At 56.0% G+C, this 19,008-nt stretch overlaps 1 protein-coding gene across 2 annotated transcripts; it reads right to left on the bottom strand.

Moving 5' to 3' along the window:
- Positions 1-77: 77 nt before the first annotated feature.
- On the bottom strand, positions 78-18,667 carry TMEM231 (transmembrane protein 231). 2 transcript variants are annotated; one of them, XR_008631246.1, is made up of 7 exons: positions 18,449-18,665; positions 18,206-18,375; positions 10,990-11,118; positions 10,409-10,552; positions 4,113-4,194; positions 2,714-2,897; positions 78-2,482 (listed from the first exon to the last, which is right to left on the bottom strand). XR_008631246.1 is itself a non-coding variant. In XM_004600517.2 (7 exons), exons 1-7 carry the CDS (start codon positions 18,585-18,587, stop codon positions 2,274-2,276), a joined length of 951 nt encoding a protein of 316 aa, XP_004600574.2. In that variant the 5' UTR covers positions 18,588-18,667; the 3' UTR covers positions 78-2,273. The 2 variants fall into 2 exon arrangements, 1 of the variants encoding a protein (XP_004600574.2); XM_004600517.2 differs by having other exon boundaries at positions 78-2,454; positions 2,792-2,897; positions 18,449-18,667.
- Positions 18,668-19,008: the final 341 nt, after the last annotated feature.

Here is a 19,008-nt window from a genome sequence, read left to right as displayed (position 1 = left end):
CCACTCCGCACAGCACCACTGGGTGTGGCCCCAGAGCAAGCGTGCTCTCTCTCTCTCTCTCTCTCTCTCACACACACACACACACACACACACACACCTATCTACAATTTCTCCCCTTTCTCCCCTCAACTACACGTTGCGATTCAAGTTCAGAAGTAACCAACATCTAATCTGTAAATAACTTGATATTCACTCAACGCAGTTGTAATTTTCCAGTCCCTGGTTTCCACATGACCTGTGGATTCCACCACATACTCATTTATTTGGGCTTGGACCCGGGACTTTTGCCAAAGAGCTAACAAAAGCTCCCGGTCTCTGGAGGGAGCTGGCAGAGCCGTGCTGCGGTGAGTAAGCCGGAGACGCGCGCACCTCTGCGCTCCCCGTTCTCTGTCCAAACCTCCCCGAAGAGGCCAACCAACCTTCCACCTTGAGCATTTTAATGAGAAAGTTAAAACATACCATTTGTCTTTAGACAAACTTGCACGAAGATCATGTCGTAAAATGTAAAGCTATGTTTACTGACACTTTTAGCCATCTTTGGGGCTGGAGCGATAGCACAGCAGGTAGGGCATTTATTTGCCTTGCACACGGCCGACCCGGGTTCGATTCCCAGCATCCCATAGGGTCCCCTGAGCACCGCCAGGAGTAATTCCTGAGTGCAGAGCCAGGAGTAACCCCTGTGCATCGGCGGGTGTGACCCAAAAAGAAAAAAAGAACTTATCCATCTTTCTGGATCTCATTACCTTGTAATTTAAACCAGAAACTATTTTTCCTTTTAATCTCAAGGAAAAAAAACAAACGAACTCTTGCCTATGAGAGGCCCTAAATGTGAAAGGAGAGGGCAAAGGTTTAGTGCACTGGAGTGCTTTGCAACAGCTGTTTGCGAGACTCTCAGTCAACCTGGAAAAAAAGGTTCCTGGCTGGGGGATGGGGCAGAGAAACAGTCCAGCAGGCAGGGCACTTGCCTTGCACACAGCTACCCGGGTTCAATTCCTGGCATCCCATATGGTCCCCAGAGCACTGCCAGGGGTAGCTTCTGAATCCAGAGCCAGGAATGAGCCCCGAGCACCACTAGGGATGGTTTCCCTCTCCCCCACCCCCCCAAAGGTACTGTGGTGTTGGAGAGACAGTATGTGGGTTAAGGCTCTGGTCTCGCGGTGATCAATCCTGGAACTCCATATGGTTCCCCAAGAACCTCCAGGAGTGACCCCTGAGAACAGAGCTAGGATAAGCCCTGCACACCACCAGGCGTCCCCATCCCACAGGGGGAAAAAAGGGGGAGTATTTTGGAAATAATGTTTCCTCCAAGGTAAACTGAGGCACACGCTGAGGGTGGACATGAGTCATGAACATAGCAGACATGTCCTTCCAGACACAAGCTCTTCCCTGTGAGGGGTGTTCTGCGTCTAGGGAAGCGTGATATCGGGAGGCCGGCTAGCCCTGCAGATAAGCCCACGGGTGGGCACCGAAGCCAACAAAGGCTCCTCTGTGGCCTTTTCAGGGATGGGGCAGAGGGGCCAGGTCCAGGCTGCTGGGGCAGGGCCGGGAGAAAGATGTGCTGTTCTAACCCCGACTCTCCCACGGCTGTGGCCCTGGGCAAGCAGACTGCACTGCTGACTTCGGCCGCTGTCAGAGTGGACGGGCAGAGGGTGATGGGCAAGGCACCCGGTCACCAGAGCTGGGCACGATAAAGGGCCACTGGCTGAGCTGCTGACAGTCTGGAGTCCTTGAGCCGCCCCTATCCCTGTCTGGGCCTGCTCCTGAGCGGGGGCGCCTCATTCTCCCCAGGAAAGCCCCTCACTCCTGGAAATAAGGAAGGGAATTGAGATGTCAGGAGCGAACATGTGATCCATTTGCGCATGTGTGTGTGTGTGTGTGTGTGTGATCCATCTGCGTGTGTGTGATCCATTTGCGTGTGTGTGTGTGTGATCCATTTGCGCGTGTGTGTGTGTGTGTGTGTGTGTGTGTGTGTGTGTGTGTTTCTCTGTCCAGGAGAGAGAAAGTCCTGCTTGACTAGAGGTGGGAATCTTTCCAAGATGTTTGCTCCTGAAATTTCAGTCTAAGGCAGAGAAGTGGTCAGGTGACAGCCCGTAGGAACCCCCAGTCCTCGATCCCGGCTGGGGCCGAGAGGTCAGGGGGATTCGTGGAGAGTAACCGAGAACCATCCTTTGTCTGCTGCACGTGTCCGGGGACTCAGTTCCGGAACGTCCTGGAAGGCCTTTCTCTGGGGACGGTGAGGTAGGCAGGCCCGGCCCAGCGCGCTCACGGGGTCCTCAGGCTAAGTGCTCCTTCCGCAGCTCACCAGGCGACAGGACCGGGACGGGGATGGTGGTCACCACCTGATTCTGAAACACGAATCTCTTGATTCTCTCAAATACCCAGAGGAAGATGAGCAGGATGCTGACATACTGGATCCAGGCGAATTTGATCATTTCCCAGAATCCTGGGCGATAGGTACACAGTTAAGGAGTCTGAGCCAGGCCTTTGGAAGTAAGTTATTCAGCCCAAATTGAGGCCGGAAATGGCAAAAATGCCACAGATACCCACAAGAAAAAAAAAGAGAGACAAGAGAGTATTACTATGTAAATAAGGATGACTTTGATCTAGAATTCCTCAGAAAGAAATGTGGCCAGGAAATGCCTTTCCCCTTACAGGAAGTACAGAAAAACCAGGTAACTTATGTGGGGCCGCTGCCTGCATGCAGATGTCTCACCTCCGTTCCTTCTTGGGACAACCAAGAAATGCTCTTTGCAGAAACTGAGCCACAGGTGCTCTTTAACTGAAAGGATATTCGATGACTTCCAACGGGTATCGGATCACAGCATCAATCACAAATGGAGCCTCGGCGGCCCTGCCCACCAGCCAGACGGGGTTGGGGACAGTCAGGACAGTGGTGACTGCAAGACAGCGAGGCAGGAACCCACCTGAGCTCTCTCTGGCCAGAGGAGAGCAACAGCGAGGCAGATACACTGACAATTCTGCCCTTCGAACCGGCTCCACAGACACGGTCCCAAAGGAAAGAGCAACTGACTGTGAAAAGCTGCCCACAAGTTATTTGGTAGAATATATGTCAAAATACTTGGGTGCAGGGCGTGGGAAGAGCCCAGGGGTGCATCTATAACTGCTCAGTGGCTAAGTAGAGGCACATTATGCTACCACTAAAAGCCATACTAATTAAGGCTTCATAACTGTGTGTTGTGAAATAATCATATTACAAAGTAAAAAATAAATAAATAAGTTGGATCCTGAATTGTGATAGCAGCAGTATAAAAAGGAAAAATAATCCTGCATTTGGACAAAGACAGGAAGGAGTAAAGAAAGAAAAGTTGACTTGATTTCAGAATTACTCAAACGATTATTTATTTCTGCCACACATGGCAGCGTGGGGGGGGTGACTTGTGGCTCTGTGCCCCCAGCAGTGATCAGGGCCCGTGGTTTATACCACCCTGTCCGGTTTTGAGATTACTGGCGGGGAGGGCCAAGGCTGTAACTCAGTGGAAAGAGCTCTTGCCTTACACATGGGGGGCCCCTAGGTTCCAGCCCTGGTACTGCAGAAAGAAAGGCGTGTATTTGGGGAGGTGGTCTGTGTGATTTGGGCCTCAGGGCTTACTCCCGCTCTACGCTCAGGTGGGGTTGGGGCACTATGTGGGGTGCCAGGGGAACCCAGGTCAGCCAAGTGCCAGGCAAGTACCTTACCTGCTGCATGATCTCTGCAGCCCCCAGACCCTTCACTTCGGGGGCCCTGCTGCTGCAGGGATACTGCTTCGGAACTGGAGGCTCCCACTCATCCGCGTCTGGAGTAGCCAGAATGTCTGACTCCCAAGTAATACTTTATCGGAAAACTCTGACCACCGGCCAGCCAAAGGTGCTGGGCCCAGCCGTGGACCCCCAGCCAACGGCGGGAAGAATGCGGCACTAGTTGAGTTCGCTGGCACAGGTCTGCCGACCCAGGTGGGCTCTTAGTAGCAGAGACCGGACAGACTCACGGGAACCGCCCCCTCTCTTCCCCGAGCAGCCCCTGCTCTGGACCCTTGCGGCATGATGAGTCTCCCCAGAGCCCCCCGCGACCCGGGAGGATATGGGGAACGTCCGCACGCGTCGGCCCCACTCACCGTTCCTCTCCTGGTAGGCGGCGACGATGCGGGTCAGGTCATAGTCCCAGGCAAAGGGGCTGGTCCCGTTGATGACCGACACCTGGGATGCGGCAGGACGCAAGGTGAGTATCGGGCAGCGGCAGCTTGGCTCAAGGGGTGGAACGTGTGCCGTGCGTGTGGTTCCCTGGGCTCTGCCACGAGCAGCCCCTCCACACCTCCGGGTGCTGCTCTGAGGCCACCCTCTCGCTCCTGGGGTCCAGGTCCAGTGTTAGATACCCCTTTCTTCCGTGTGGGTGGCCCAGCGAGGAGAGTGCCCGCCCTGCGCGCAGGGGCCAGGAGTCGGACGCCCGGGCTGCCCACAGCTGAGCGTGTGCTTGCAGTCTGATCCCTGGTGCCACATAGTTTCCCTGAGAACTGCTAGGGGTGAGTCCAGAGCACCCAGCCAGGAGTAGCCCCTGAGCACCATTGGCTGTGCGGCTCAGACCTGTCACCAAACAGAAAGGTGGGTCCCTGGCTGGTGAGTGGTGAGAATAGTCTGACAAGAGGGCACACTCTTTCTCCCTCCCCTCCTCTCCCCTTCCCTCCCTTATTCTCGGGGTTCATATCTTGCTCTCTGCTCGTGAGTGAGCCCTACTGATGCCCAGGGACCAAATGCCGGGCTGGGGATTCAAGCCAAGCCTCTTCTTGTATGATCTCTGTGGCGTGCCCGCACCCATCTATGCATGCTCCGTCCATCGGCCCGTCTCCTGGTGACCTCAGTTCTGTTGTCAACGTCCACTTGTCTTTCCATTTTGTCTGTTCACTAACATTATACCCTTATATTGTGCACAAAGCCTCGCAGTACTTGTCCTCCGGCATTTGCGTGAATCACTTCAGTTCCTTCCATTCCAGCTGTTCATTTCCTTCTTGTGGAGGGGTGGGGGTGTTGGGCTGCAGTCCGCAGTGCTCAGGGGTCACTCCTGGCTGTGCTCAGGGGACCATATGCAGTTCTGAGGTTCAGAACCGGGTGGGCGGCATGCAAGGCAGCATGCCCCAACCCCTCGAGTGTCTCCAACCCATCCACTTCCTTGCAAATGTCAAGGTTTCATTTTGTGAAGTACCTGAACAGTCTTCCATTGTATGAACATGACACTTCCGCATTGGTTTTTGGGCCACATGGGGCTAAGCACAGGGCCTCTCCCTCTGGTGCTCAGGGGGGCACAGGAGTGCTGAGGGTCGAGCCCGGATCAGCCGCGTGCAAACACGCATGTTACCTGCGCACTCTCTCTCTGGCCCCCAGGCCACTTCTCACACTCTGCCAACAGCACCCGGCTGCTTCTGCGTTGTAGCTGACGTAAACAGCATCAATAGACACTGGGTCGATATGACTTTCGAGGTTCATGTTCCAGTGTTCTCGGCTGGATCATCCACTGCGTGTGGCCCCCCCCCAAAAAAAAAGTTCATCTGGGGAGCCGAAGGGATAGTACAGCAGGCAGGGTGCTTGCCTTGCACACAGCTGACCCAGGTTCCGTCCCTGATACCACGACAGAACCTCTAGTCCCAGCAGGAGTAACCCCTGAGAACAGAGCCAGGAGTGAATCTGAGCACAGCAAAGGTGCCCCGCCCAGAAGGAAAAACCCTCAAAAAATGCTCCTGTGAGGAAAGTGAGCTCGCCAGTGGGAGACTGCTGGTCACATTGCTGCTCTATCTTTATCTTTTTTTTTTTTTTTTAAGATTTTTGGGTCACACCCGGTGATGCACAGGGTTATTCCTGGTTCATCCACTCAGGAATCACTCCTGGCGGTGCTGAGGGGACCATATGGGATGCTGGGAATCAAACCTGGGTTGGCCACGTGCAAGGCAAACACCCTACCCGCTGTGCTATTACTCCAGCCCCATCCATCTTTATCTTCTTCTTTTATTTTTTGCTTTTTGGGTCACACCCGGCGATGCACAGGGGTCACTCCTGGCTCATGCACTCAGGAATTACTCCTGGCCGTGCTCAGGGGACCATATGGGATGCTGGGATTCTAACCTGGGTCGGCCACGTGCAAAGCAAATGCCCTACCCGCTGTGCTATCACTCCAGCCCCCATCTTTATCTTCTTAAGGACACTCAGTCGCTTTCTCCAAGCTGGCTATGCCGAATGACCTTCCTACTGAAGTGCGCCAAGCTTCCTTCTCCTCCCCGCCCTCCTCCGCCGTGCTCGGTGCCCGAGACGTGGCCGTTCCTGCAGGCGGGAGCCGGTGTCTTCTGATGGTCTTAATTTCCACTTTCTTGACATGAACATTTTTTGCGGGCTTTTTCTTCTGGGTGAGGGCACACCTCACTGTGCTCAGGACTTAGTCCTGGCTCTGTTCTCAGAGATTACTCCTGGTGGGGCTCGGGGGAGCGGATGTGGTGTCACGAATGGAGTCTGGGTCAGCTACGTGCAAGGCAAGCACCCTACCTTTTCACCCCCCAGAGGAGCATCTTTGATTCTGGGCCACACCCAGCAGTGCCTAGGGCTTACTCCCGGTTCTGCTTTCACTCCTGGTAGGCTGGGGGGACTCTGTGGGATGCTGGGGATCGAACCCAGGGCAGCTGCATGTGAGACAAAAGCCTACCCCCTGTACTATCGCTCCGGTCCCTCAATTTTTTTTTTTTTTAATATCAAAGGTTCCAAACTTTTTTTTTTCTTTTTGGGTCACACCCAGCGATGCTCAGGGGTTACTCTTGGCTTTGCACTCAGGAATTACTCCTGGCGGTGCTTGGGGGACCATATGGGATGCCGGGGATCGAACCCGGGTCGGCCGCGTGCAAGGCAAACGCCCTACCCGCTGTGCTATCGCTCCGGCCCCCAGGTTCCAAACTTTTAGTTACAAGATGAATAAGATCTAAGGAGCTAATACTTAGAACAATCACTGAAATTAATGATACTGTATTACATGAATAAAATTTACTGAGAATGGAACTTAATGTTTCACACAGAAGCTCGATGTGTGAGGTGAAGGTCATGTTCATTAGACACAAGGATCCCTTTCACACGTGTATCAAACCCTCATGGTAAACGTTTTATTGTTTTAATAAAAGAAATTTACTTAGAGAAATATGAGGGGAGAGAAACACATGTTCAAGGGAGCACATGGGCTTCTCCGGAAGGGATGAAGCCCATGGTGGATAAGTTAAACCCGCTGAATGTTTTTTCTGATGGGGACTGAACGAGGGTCTCACATATGCAAGGCAAGTGCTTCACTGCTGACCCCATCCCTCGCTGACAATGGACACTTTATTAAATTTTTTAAAAATTGTTTTTGTTTTTGAGCTACACCCAGTAATGCTCAGAACTAACTCCTGGTTCTGCACTCAAAACACTCCGGGGTTGCACTGTGGTACACCTGGGCTGTCCAACTGCAGGGCAAGCACCCGGCCTGTGGTACGGTCACTCTGCTCCCTAATTTATTTTCAATTTTTAACTTTGTTTTTTTGGGTCACATCCGGTAACGCTCAGGAGTTACTCCTGGTGGTGCTCAGGGAACCAGTGTGGGTGCTGAGAACTGAGTCTGGGTTGGCTGCGTGAAGGTAAGCGCCCTACCTCCTCTACTACTGCCCTGACTCCAGAAGTATCTTCAGTTTCTCTTCCACACCTGGCAGTTCCCAGGGGTCACTTGCAGTGATACTTGGGGGACCACACAATGCTGGGGATTGAACCTGGGCCAGCCACACTCAAGGCAAGCACCTTAACCCCTGTACTATTTGGTTTGTTTGGGCCACACCCAAGTTACCTTCATAAACTGGGGAAGCAACAATAATGGGCTGGATAAATAGCATAGCAGGTTAAGGCGCTTGATCCCTGGCACCCTCTATGGTCCCCTGAGCCCACCAGGAGTGACCCCTGAGCTCAGAGTCAGGGGGAAGCCCTGAGCACAGCTAGGTGAGGCCACAAAATCGAAACCAACAAGAACAATCAGCAAAGCCTTCCAGAAGCACCAGGGTCACGCACGATCTCTCACGGCTCCCCTCCTTTGTCCTCCAATTGATGTTAATAGCCAAGATTCATCTGTTTATCTGGGACAACCCTTGTTTATGCTTATAATCTTAGACAAAATCTGTCTTTCATTTTCGAAAGCAGCCCAGGCCGTTTTACATGCCCCTCCCGAATGATGCCAGAAAAAACTCAGAGAGATGTGAGTTCTGGTAACCCCTGGCCCCGGCTTCATGGTGCGGGACTCTGGGGACCCGCATCCCTGTGAACCCGGCTCCGGAGGGGACGGGGGAGCCGCCAGCTCGCTGCTACCGGCCTGACTCTGCGGGCTCTGGGGGCGAGAAGGGCTGTGGGTTCTTTGATCACCGAGAGAGACGGCAACTACGGAAGCCGAGACTCTCCCCCTCACTCCCAGGTGAGGTCAGACAGGAAAGCCATGTGCTGGAGAGGGCGCGGGCTAGGTAGGCACTGGCCTTGCAGGCTCGGGTTTGAGCCCCAGCACCATGTATGATGCCCTGAGTACCACCAGGAGTGCTCCCGGAGCACAGAGCCAGGAGGAAGCCCTGGGCGCCGCTGGCTGCGGCCTGCACACGGGGCTGATGGCGAGGAGAACGCTCCTTCCTAGAGGGGGGTGGGCTAGGCCTGGCCGGGACAGGGACCTGCGCGGAGCAGCGGGGCCAGCCCGGGGGGACTTGCAGAGGCCCAGAGGGACCAGTTTGTGGACTGAAGACCCAAAGGGCAGCAGGGCCTGGGGGGAGACAGTACTGGGGAGCGGGAGAGGGCAGGGCAGGCCTCTGCAGGGACCGAGCTGACCATTACGTGCCACGTTAGACATCAGCGTCTTCGATCACACGCATGCGCCTAATTACTGGGGCTTACCATAAAAATACTGAACGCCCTCAACAAACACCACGACCTCCCAGTACCTGTACTGCAAGCCAGAATGCACAAACAGAAAGAGGGAGGGAGGGAGGAGGATGCCCCCCAGAGAGGCAGGCTGGGGGGGATGGTGAGAGGGAGAGGGGGACATTGTGGTGGCAGGTGTGCACTGGTGGAGGGATGGGTGTTGGCTCACTGCGTGGCTGAATCCCAACCATGAGCAGCTTTATAATGGTCTATCTCATGCTGGTTCAATAAAAATTAAAAAAAAGAAAAAAAAAACAAACCAGGGCTTAGTCTTATTTATTTCCTTATTTTGTCTTCTGGGCCACAGCCAGCTGTTCTCAGGGACAATCCCAGGCCCTGTGGTCAGGAGTGGCCCCTGGCGGTGTGTGCCGGGGACGGGGGTCCAGGTGCCGGGGACGGGGGTCCAGGTGCCGCTCTGGGGGCTGAACCAGAATCTCGGCAGCTGCCTGCAAAGCCGGCCTGACCCCCTGCGTCCCCTTCGTCTTTGGAAATGTTTCACACAAATTGAAAAGGTCACTAGGATACATTGTGTATATTTCTGAAAACAAAAAACAATTTGGTTCTTAGAGACCATTTTTCTTCCCTTTGCGAATGTAAATACAGATGCAGCTGGCTGTCTGTTTTGAAAGAATTCACCGCAAACATTCCTCAGAAATCCTCTTCTGTGATACTCACAGAGAAAAGTCATTTCTGACTTGCACTTCTTCTTCTAATGTTTTCTGGAGTGCTGCAGGGTGCTGGGGGCTACTCCATTCAGTTCCATGCTCCTGGCAGTGCCAGGGGACCCGGGGGTGCCAGGGATCAGCCCTAGGGCTCCAACTGGCTCCCATCCTTGGAGTCATTTCCCTGGGCTCGTTTCTTCCTCCCTAACTTGACTGGTGTGTGTGTGGGGGGGAGCGACAGCTGGTCGCATGCAGCCGACCCAGGTTCAATCCCCGGCACCTCAGATGGCCCCCAGCGCGTGGCCAGGAGTCATCTCTGAGGGCAGAGCCAGGAAGGACTATTGCTGCGTGTGGCCCCAAACCAACCAAACCCGACTCCACTGGGGTCTGGAGAGACAGCGCAGCGATGAAGGTTCCTGCCGGCCTGTGGCTGACCCGCATCAGACCACGGCATCACGGTCTCACTGGGAGTGACCCCGAGCACAGAACTAGGAGTAGGTGCTTGAGCACCACCGGGTATGACCCCCTCCCCCAAAACCAAACATAAACAATATGACGGAGGCCAGAGAGACAGTGCAAGGGCTCGGGCCTGACCCCAGTTCGTCTCCGGCACCACAGGGCCGAGGGTTCCCTGATGCAGTCCTGGAGGCACCGCCCAGGTGGTGCAGGCGGGCCCCAGCCCCGAGTGGCCAGAGCAGCAACGCACACTAAACTGCCAGGACACACCCCTGAGCTCCTGAGCACTGTCTGGGAGTGCCCCCCCACCCCCAACAAGGAGACACGGAGAGCGGGGCGCCCCTTACGTTGTAGCGCGTGTCCAGGCCGCTGGAGCCGAGCGGCTGCTTCTGCTGCAGTCTCAGCTCTCCGTTCACGTACACCTGGGCGCCGGGCACGGCGAAGGACGACTGCAGGTAAGCCATGCTCTGCATCACGAACATGGACATCCTCTGCAAGTACCGCAGGGAGATGAGTCAGAGCCCAGCGCTCCGCGCAGGGCCGCCCACACCCTCAGCCCTCTGCTCGGCCCCGCCCTGGCTGCTGGCGGCTCAGGTGAATCTACACGACCCCAGCGAAAGAGACTTGATTTGCCGGTGTGAGATCCCAAACAACGACACCATAGAAGCGCCTCCGCAGGGCGTGTGAAGGGAAAGGAAGGAAGGGCGGAGAGTTACTACAGGGGCTGGAGCGCGGCCTTTGCCCGCTGCCCACCCCGGTTCAGTCCCTGTCACCACCGATGGTCTTCCAGCACCGCCCAAGGGGGCCCTGAGCACAGGGCCACGAGCGACCTCTGAGCACTGCTGCTGGCTGCGGGCACGTAGTCCCGCCGTCTCCCCACTCCATAAGCAGCCAGGGTGAGGACGGGCAGCCCGCAGGCCTGACTCACGTGCAGCTGGTAGGAAAACGTCAGGATGAGCTGCACGCCCAGCACGTGCTCTGCCGCCCGCAGCGGCAGCTCCAGCCTAAAGTGCAGCACGTCCGGCTTCCCGTCCTGGTTCCGGTCCTCTTCTCTGGCCTGGGAAACCGGAGGGCACCCCAGGTCTACACCCGCGCCCACACACTGACGAACAGGGAGACGCGGGGGCGCCTCTGCCCCGGCAGCAGGCTGTGGGCTGGGCCCCCAGCTCTGGCCCCGTGGCACTGTCCCCGGGGCCGGCGGAGAGTGGGCTTACGGCGGCCCACAGTCAGGGGCGGGACCTCTGCAAACGCAGCCGCCACAAGGCCGGGAAGGGGGAGAAAGGAGAGGCAGGAATCGCCTTAGTGGGTGGGTGGGGGGCACGGCTGCCCTGGGCCCCTGGCCTCCACACCCCCCGGAGCCGCTGAGTGGGCAGTGCCACTGCCTGGCTGGCGTCCTTCTTCAGCTGTCTCACCTGATGTCATTGGCTTCTCTTTCCTCTCAACACGCCTGAGTATGCATGAACAGGGACGCAAACCGCCAGAGTTATCCTCAGCTCATATAAAAGTGAACTAGTGCTCTCTCTCTCTCTCCACCACACCTGGCAGTGCTCAAGAATCACTCCTGGAGGACTCGGGGGCCATACGAGGTGTCGGAGATAAAATCTGGGTGGGCTGTGTGCAAGGCAAGTGCCCTCCCCACTGTTTTTTTGGTTTTTTTTTTTCTTTTTGGGTCATACCTGGCAATGCACAGGGGTTACTCCTGGCTTTGCACTCAGGAATTACTCCTGGCGGTGCTCAGGGGACCATATGGGATGCTGGGGATCAGACCCGGGTCGGCTGCGTGCAAGGCAAACACCCTACCTGCTGTGGTATTGCTCCAGCCCCCCCTCCCCACTGTTCTATGGCGCTGGCCCTCAACTTTCTCTCTCACTGAGGCATCAGCATTTACAGTGGCACCGAGGTCCCTGCTTCATCGCTGAGTGTGACCCCAATCCCTCCAGCACTGCCCGTTCCCTCTCCCGGCTCTCCCCGGGGCTTGTCCGCACTGGGGCTGTCTACGCCCTTTCTGTTCCTTCATACTCTGCACAGGAGGGAGGTCGGGCGTTTATCTTTCACTTTGACTCCAGAGAAGTCACCCACTCCATGTGTTTTGGCCGTGGGCCACACCCAGCGGTGCTCAGGGGCCACTTCAGGTGCTCTGCTAGCTGGGGCACGGGGTGTCACTCGGGTGGTGCTGGGGGCGCCCACAGTGCCAGCGACTGAACCTGTGTGCCCCCACCCCATGCAAAGAGAACCCAACAGGAACCAGCCTGCGACCCCCAGCACTGGGCAGAAAAGTGCCCCGCGCTATTTATACCTGCTTTAGCCACAAACGTTGCTTGAGATTCTTAATGCTGGACCTCATCTCATCACTGATGTCGAGGCTTTACAGCCTACTGCATCTTTTAGCGCCAATCGATAAAATGAAAAAGGAAGCCGAGGAAAAGCAGCGAGGCATTAAAACTACACAGACCTTTATAAATTATGGACGTGAAAGCGGGAAAACGGAGTGGGGGGGGTGGACGCATGAGGCGGGTTCCCGGTCTGGAGAAGGAACGTGCTGGGCGCCAGCCCTGCCTCAGGGTGACCCTAAATAACGAGTCCTACAATGACGAAGACCAGACTGAAAGGATCCAAAAATGGGGGGAGACGGGAGGTCCTGGGCGCGCTGGGCACTGGCTCCACTCCCCGGGTCGGGGCTCCCCCTACCCTCTCTGCAGCTCTCTGTCTTCACTTCGCTCCCCTTCCCGCCAAGACCGTTACGCAAGGAAGACACTCCGTTCTTTGTCAGGCCAGTGGGGTTCAGGGTGGAGAGATCTGTTTCCCCGACCTTTCCATCGTTTCTCTGCTTCCAGACAATGATGCCCTTATCCGAGATCGGCTCACCTGAGAAACTACCCTCTCTTTTGCTGCCGGAGACAGCTTTCTCTGGCCTGTCCCTCCGTTCCCCAGGTGCCGGGAGGGCTATCTGTTACTGACGATCGGGTTACGGAGGCAATTATGTCTGCGCAATTATGAGCAGGACAGAAAGAGGCTGCCTTGTCTTCCCCGGGTGCCTTTCCCTCGCCTGGTATCCGGGAAGGGTCTGGACTCTCAGGCAATGGGCTCGTGAATCCATGCCTTCGGACTGGACCAAAAGACAAAGATCAAGTGTCTCAACTTGCAAGGGAGGAGAGCGGCCAGGAGGGAAAGGCCAGGACTCAGACCTAAAATACAATGTGGCCGGGAGGAACAGAGTTGTGCTTCAGCTCATCTTTACAATGCGCCATGGGGAAGCAGAGCGAGTATTATCCCCATTGTACAGATGAGAACATTGAGGCTTCGGGAATTTATTGTGAGGGGGCTGATAAATGGTGAAGACCTGACTTAAAACTATATCTCTGGGCTGGAGCAATAGCACAGCGGGTAGGGTGTTTGCCTTGCACGCGGTCGACCTGGGTTCTATTCCCAGCATCCCATATGGTCCCCTGAGCACTGCCAGGAGTGATTCCTGAGTGCAAAGCCAGGAGTAACCCCTGAGCATCACTGGGTGTGACCCCAAAAGAAAAAAATATATATCTGACTTTAAAACTTTGCAGGAATAATTGTCCTCCAGACTTGAAAAAATAAATAAAAAATAGGGACAAAACTCAAGAAGACATTTGGCAGGACACGAGAAAACCCAGCTCCATAGCTAGCTCAATGGGCTGAGTGAGTTCCGTCCCCGGGCAGGACGTACCACCCACAGCAACCCTGGAGCACTAAGCTCGGAGTAGCTCCTGAGTGTTGCCCAGAGGGGCTCAAACACCAAACCAAAACGCAGGACTTCTGGTCTGCACATTTGCTGGAGTGACTCCTTCACCCTCCTGGGAGAGAGAGTGGGCACGGTGGCATCATGAGTGTCACTGACGACATCCCCTCAGCATTGGTTGCCTATTTTTAATTTTTTTGAGGCGCCAGAAGTGTTTCCGGTGCTGGAAACAGACTGGCAAAGAACATGGACCCAGTGCCCACTGGCATGGAGCTCCTGTTCCCAGCAGTGAGGCCGAGAAGAAATCAATAAGCAAATCTATCCCCGGGGTGGTGAGTGCCCCGAAGGAAGATGAAGCTGGCTAAGATGAGGTTACGGCCAGGGCAGAGCTGAACAGAACCTCGTACAGGGAAGACTCAGGAAGATCTGGCTGCTGGCGACCGGAGGGCCGAGAGGAAGGGTGGGAAATGGGGCAAGGCAGCAGGGTGGGGGGCCCAGGTCACACCCGGCAATGCTCAGGGGTTACTCCCAGCTCTCACACCGGCAATACTCAGCAATCACTCAGGGGACCACAGGGGCTGCCGGGGATCCAACCCGGGTCGGCCCTGCTCAAGGCCAACGCCCTGGCCCCCAAGGTACGCCTTTTGTCTCTGCTGCTGCAGACACACAGATAAAACCCACCGTCCAACCCCATTCTACTCAAAGCAAGCTGACATACAACAGCGGTGTGCAGGCATGCGCCGAAAGAGCGAATGCTTTCTTGAGCATGACTGTCAAGGTTAATATCGATGATGCCATCCATTTGTCTGGCTAAGAGAACTTCGAAATCACACCCACCCCTTATTTATTCTTTTTGTTTTGTTTTGTTTTGTTTTGGGTCACACCTGGCGATGCACAGGGGTCACTCCTGGCTCTGCACTCAGGAATTACTGCTGGCGGTGCTCAGGGGACCATATCGGATGCTGGGATTTGAACCCGGGTCGGCCGCGTGCAAGGCAAACGCTCTACCCGCTATGCTATCACTCCAGCCCCCCTTATTTATTCTTATAAGCTCTATATGTGTTCATTTCAGAGTAAGTTTTGGGTTTTCTTGAGGGGGGCGGTGCTGTGTATGGACACCCAGCAACTCAGGAATTGCTCCTGGCTCTGCACTCAGGAATTACTCCTGGCGGTGCTCTGAGGAGACCATCGGGGATGCTGAGGATCAAATCCGGGTTGGCAGTGTGCAAGGCCAACACCCGCCCCGCTGTGCTATCGCTCTGGTCCCTGGGAACAGGTTTTATATCTGCTCCGATTCCTGTGCATATCCCAGGAGAGAGGCGTCACTACTAACAGTGATAATGTAGAGCTGCCTGGTGGTGGTTTGGGGGCCACACCCAGCGGTGCTCAGGAATTAAGCCTGATGGTACTCAGGGGAGCCTATGGGATGCTGGGGGTCAAACCCGGGTTGACCATGTGCAAGGCAAGCACGCTTCTGGCTGTACTATCTCTCCAGCCCTTGAACTTGGTGGTCTTTAAGGAGTTCCATTGAGGCTGAGGGAGGCTCCGGAGCCCAGAGCCAGAGCTGGGGCAAGTGCTCCTGATGCAGTGCTCCCTCCAAGAGAGCCACAGGAGCCCTGATCCTCTTGGTGAGTAAAGGAGGATCATCCTTTCTAGGGATAAGCAGAATCCACATGCACAGACCAGTAGGATAAGTATGGGCATTGTCACTGCACATCAGAGTCCATCAGAAGAGTAACTGCAGAAACTACAGTAATGCTCAAGGGTCTGAGCACCTGCAAAGCCATGCCTCTGAGGGAGAAGCCTCAGAGCACTGCTGGGTGAGGTCCCCAAACCAAAAACCCCACATAACCATTAGCAGTCATCCCCCTGCTTTCTCCTCTCCGAGTTCCCCAAGTGCTTGGCAAATCCCAATCTGTGTCTATCTGTTAACACGGTCATATCCTATAAATGGACCATCCAACACAGGGGCTTCGTGGCTGGACTCCAGTGCCCGTGTGACTAAGATTGTGCTACACTGTAACTTGGATTATGACTCTGTTTCTTTGGGGGCCTAGATACAGTATTCCATGTATGGGCGGATCACGTTTTCCTCCGCCTCCTCTTCCCCCTGTAACTCCCCCATCCCCTCCCTCTTCTTTTTTTAATTTTTGGGTCATCTGGCAATGCTCAGGGGATACTCCTGGCGGTGCTCAAGATCAAACCCGGGTGGGCTACATGCAAGGCAAGAGCCTTACCCATACCTATTAGTTTCTTGACAGACCTTTGGGTTGTCTTCACTTTCTCTGCTGTTATGAATAAGGCTGATAAGGACATCTGTGCACAAATTTTCAGGTAGACTCATGCCTGCAATTCTCATGGGTACACACACAACCAAGAGCGGAGACGCTGGCACAGAAGGTATCAGTATGGAACTTTCTGAGGAGCTGACCCCCCCCCCCCCGCATGCCCCCTCTCCATTCCCGTTTTCCAAAGTGACCGTGCCTTTCGGCTCACGGCCACAAGTTCAGCACCTTTGTGTCACATGCACAGGGCATGGGCCTGGGAGCTGTGCTGGCCGCCGGCCACACCCCGGCCAGGCATACGCAAGCACTGCAAAAAAGGGAGTGAGCCCCAGGAGCCCTGGAGCTAAAAAGATGGGGCAGTTCCCTGGCCAGGAAGTGCAAGCCCTAGTGAGCACGAGTGTGAGCACTGCAGAGACTCATCCCCCCCACCCCCAGCAAGCAGCATTGATGGTAACCTGTGTGCCTCAACCAAGAGTGTGGCCTCAGGGGCTGGAGGATAGCACAGCGGGTAAGGCGCTTGCTTTACACTCGGCCGACCCGGGTTCGATTCCCAGCATCCCATATGGTCCCCTGAGCACCGCCAGGAGTAATTCCTGAGTGCATGAGCCAGGAGTAACCCCTGTGCATTGCCGGGTGTGACCCAAAAAGGAAAAAAAAAAAAGAGTGTGGCCTCAGCCAGCACTGCAGCGAACAGCAACACACCAACACACACAAGCACCTCTCAACGCCGACACCACGGCTGCCATGAGCACAGACCCGGTCTTCGTGACAGCAGCAGCAACCGCAGTGATGGGAAGGGAAGGGAATGACGAATAAAGTTTAAATGTGTCTAAGTATTTTAAGAAAATATGCCGAGAGCTCAGGTAGAGAAGGGACCACCAAGTAAAGGGTGCTAGGAGGGCCGGTTCGGGATGGGAGATGCGGGCTGAAAGTAGACTATAGACCGAACATGATGGCCACTTAATACCTCTACTGCAAACCACAACACCCCAAAGGAGAGAGAGAGCAAAAGGGAATACCCTGTCACAGAGCAGGGTGGGGTGGGGGGAGGACAGGGTGGGGGTGGTGGGAGGGATGCTGGGACCATTGGTGGTGGAAAATGGGCACTGGTGGAGGATGGGCACTAGACCATTGTATGACTGAAAAGCAAGCACAAAAGTTTGTAAGTTTGTAACTGTACCTCATGGTGATTCACTAATAAAAAAAAAAAATCTGCGGAGGGAAGCTGGAGCTATAGCACAGTGTGTAGGGTGTTTGCCTTGCACGCGGCCGAACCGGGTTCGATTCCCGGCATCCCATATGGTCCCCTGAGCAGGGCCAGGAGTAATTCCTGAGTGCAAAGTCAGGAGTAACCCCTGATCACCAGGTGTGACTCAAAAAAGCAAAAAAAAAAAAAAAAAAAAAAAAAAGAGAAAAGAAAGAAAATGTGCCAAGGGACCGGAGAGATGGCACAGTGGGTTAGGTGTTTGCCTTGCATGCACCCAATCTGGCTTCTCTCTGCACATCCCACACAGCCCTGGCCTGGCGGGAGTGACTCCTGAGGGCAGAACAGGCCCTGAGCACAGTCCGGTGTGGTCCAAAAACCAAGTCAAACTGCAAAAAGAAAGGGAGCAGAAGGGGTGATGTTAGAGTACTCTGATCCCGAACCAAAGGCGCAGTTCTGGGAGCAAGTAGCCTCATCCAAGGGCCGGTTTGCAGGACGGGGACGCGAGCCAGGCTGGCCCGGGGGACACTCAGGAGGTCTCAGGCCCAAGCAGTGCCGTGGCTCCCACGTGCCAGGTGTGCACCCAGGACCCTGCCAGCGCGGGCTTACACCCCGGGCTCACATCCCGGCCAAGGCGCCCTTCTTCACCCCCTCTGACGATTTCGGGCCACCGGAAGAGACGGGGGGGGGGGGGCAGGGGCGGCCCCTCCCAGGCTTCTGGGCCAGCGTGGGGGAGGAAGGTGCCGCAGCGGCCCAGCTCCTAGGGGTTGTGGACAGCTGAGAAGAAGCTGGGCGACGGAGAGTTCACCCCCAAGAAGCCACCGGCGCTCGGGGCCGCGCGTCTCTCGTGAACCATTCAGGCCCACGCAAGGCTCCCGGAGCGGGGCAGGGGGTGTCCGTGGCGCGGCCCCCCGCCCAGTCCCCGGGGAGGGGATGATTCACGCACCGAGACGAGCGGGATGCGCAGGTGATCGCCCTGCAGGCGGTTGAAGGCGGGAAACGTGCTCCAGGCCAGGAAGCCGTCGCTGCCGGGCGCCAGCAGGGCCACGAGCAGCACCTGGTGCTGGAAGCGCACGCTCGGCTGCTCCTCGTAGCTGCTGCGCTTGGGCCAGAAGCCTGCGGGGCGGAGGGCGCGGGTGAGCGGGGTCCCGGCGCGCGGGGGGCGCGGGCGCGGGCGCGGGGGGCTCACCGTGGCTCCGGAAGGCCACCAGCAGCGGCGGGATGTAGGTGAGCACGGCGGCCAGCAGCAGGAACAGCGCGGCCTTGGAGCAGAGGCCCGCGCGGTAGCCGCGCTCGGCGGGGTGAGAGAAGAGCTCGTAGAGAGCCATCGGCGTGGAAGCCGGCGGGCGCTCCAGCCGCACGAACAAATTTGGCTTCTCTTGGTTGCCATAGCCTTGGTCGCCATGGCAACCACCGGGCGGAGCCAATAGCGAGGCCGCGGGGCTATCTGGAGGCGGGACCAAGGCTAACCGGGGCTGGGACAGGGGCGGAGCCCGCTCCCTTGTCCCCCTCTCCGCCCTCCAGGCCCCCGACCCCGAGTTTGAGCAGAAGCAAAACCCGGAGCAAGTGTGTAAAACAAGATCTTCATAAAAGGTGACTAGAAGCAACGGACTGCGTATATGTCAGCTAGTAGCCCCGCTGCGGCGCACGCTTTCGTCTTGCTGGGCACAGCACACCCTCCTCTGGAGGAGGAAAACACACAACATAAATGTGGGTGCAACCTAACCGGGTTCCTTTGTCTCCAAATGC

The sequence above is a fragment of the Sorex araneus genome, chromosome 8 (genome assembly GCF_027595985.1).
Source record: "Sorex araneus isolate mSorAra2 chromosome 8, mSorAra2.pri, whole genome shotgun sequence".
NCBI lineage: Eukaryota > Metazoa > Chordata > Mammalia > Eulipotyphla > Soricidae > Sorex > Sorex araneus.
The sequence above is the reverse complement of the archived record's forward strand: the minus strand, read 5'-3'. Positions and strand labels throughout refer to the sequence as shown.

Excerpts from the sequence above, each read along its gene's own strand:
- TMEM231 (XM_004600517.2), bottom strand. The coding sequence starts at position 18,587 with ATGGCTCTCTACGAGCTCTTCTCTCACCCCGCCGAGCGCGGCTACCGC. Across the intron at positions 10,553-10,989 it reads CGTTTTCCTACCAGCTGCAC|AGGATGTCCATGTTCGTGAT; the intron begins GTGAGTCAGGCC and ends CGGTACTTGCAG. Across the intron at positions 2,898-4,112 it reads CGCCTACCAGGAGAGGAACG|TCACCACTGTCCTGACTGTC; the intron begins GTGAGTGGGGCC and ends GCTGTCTTGCAG.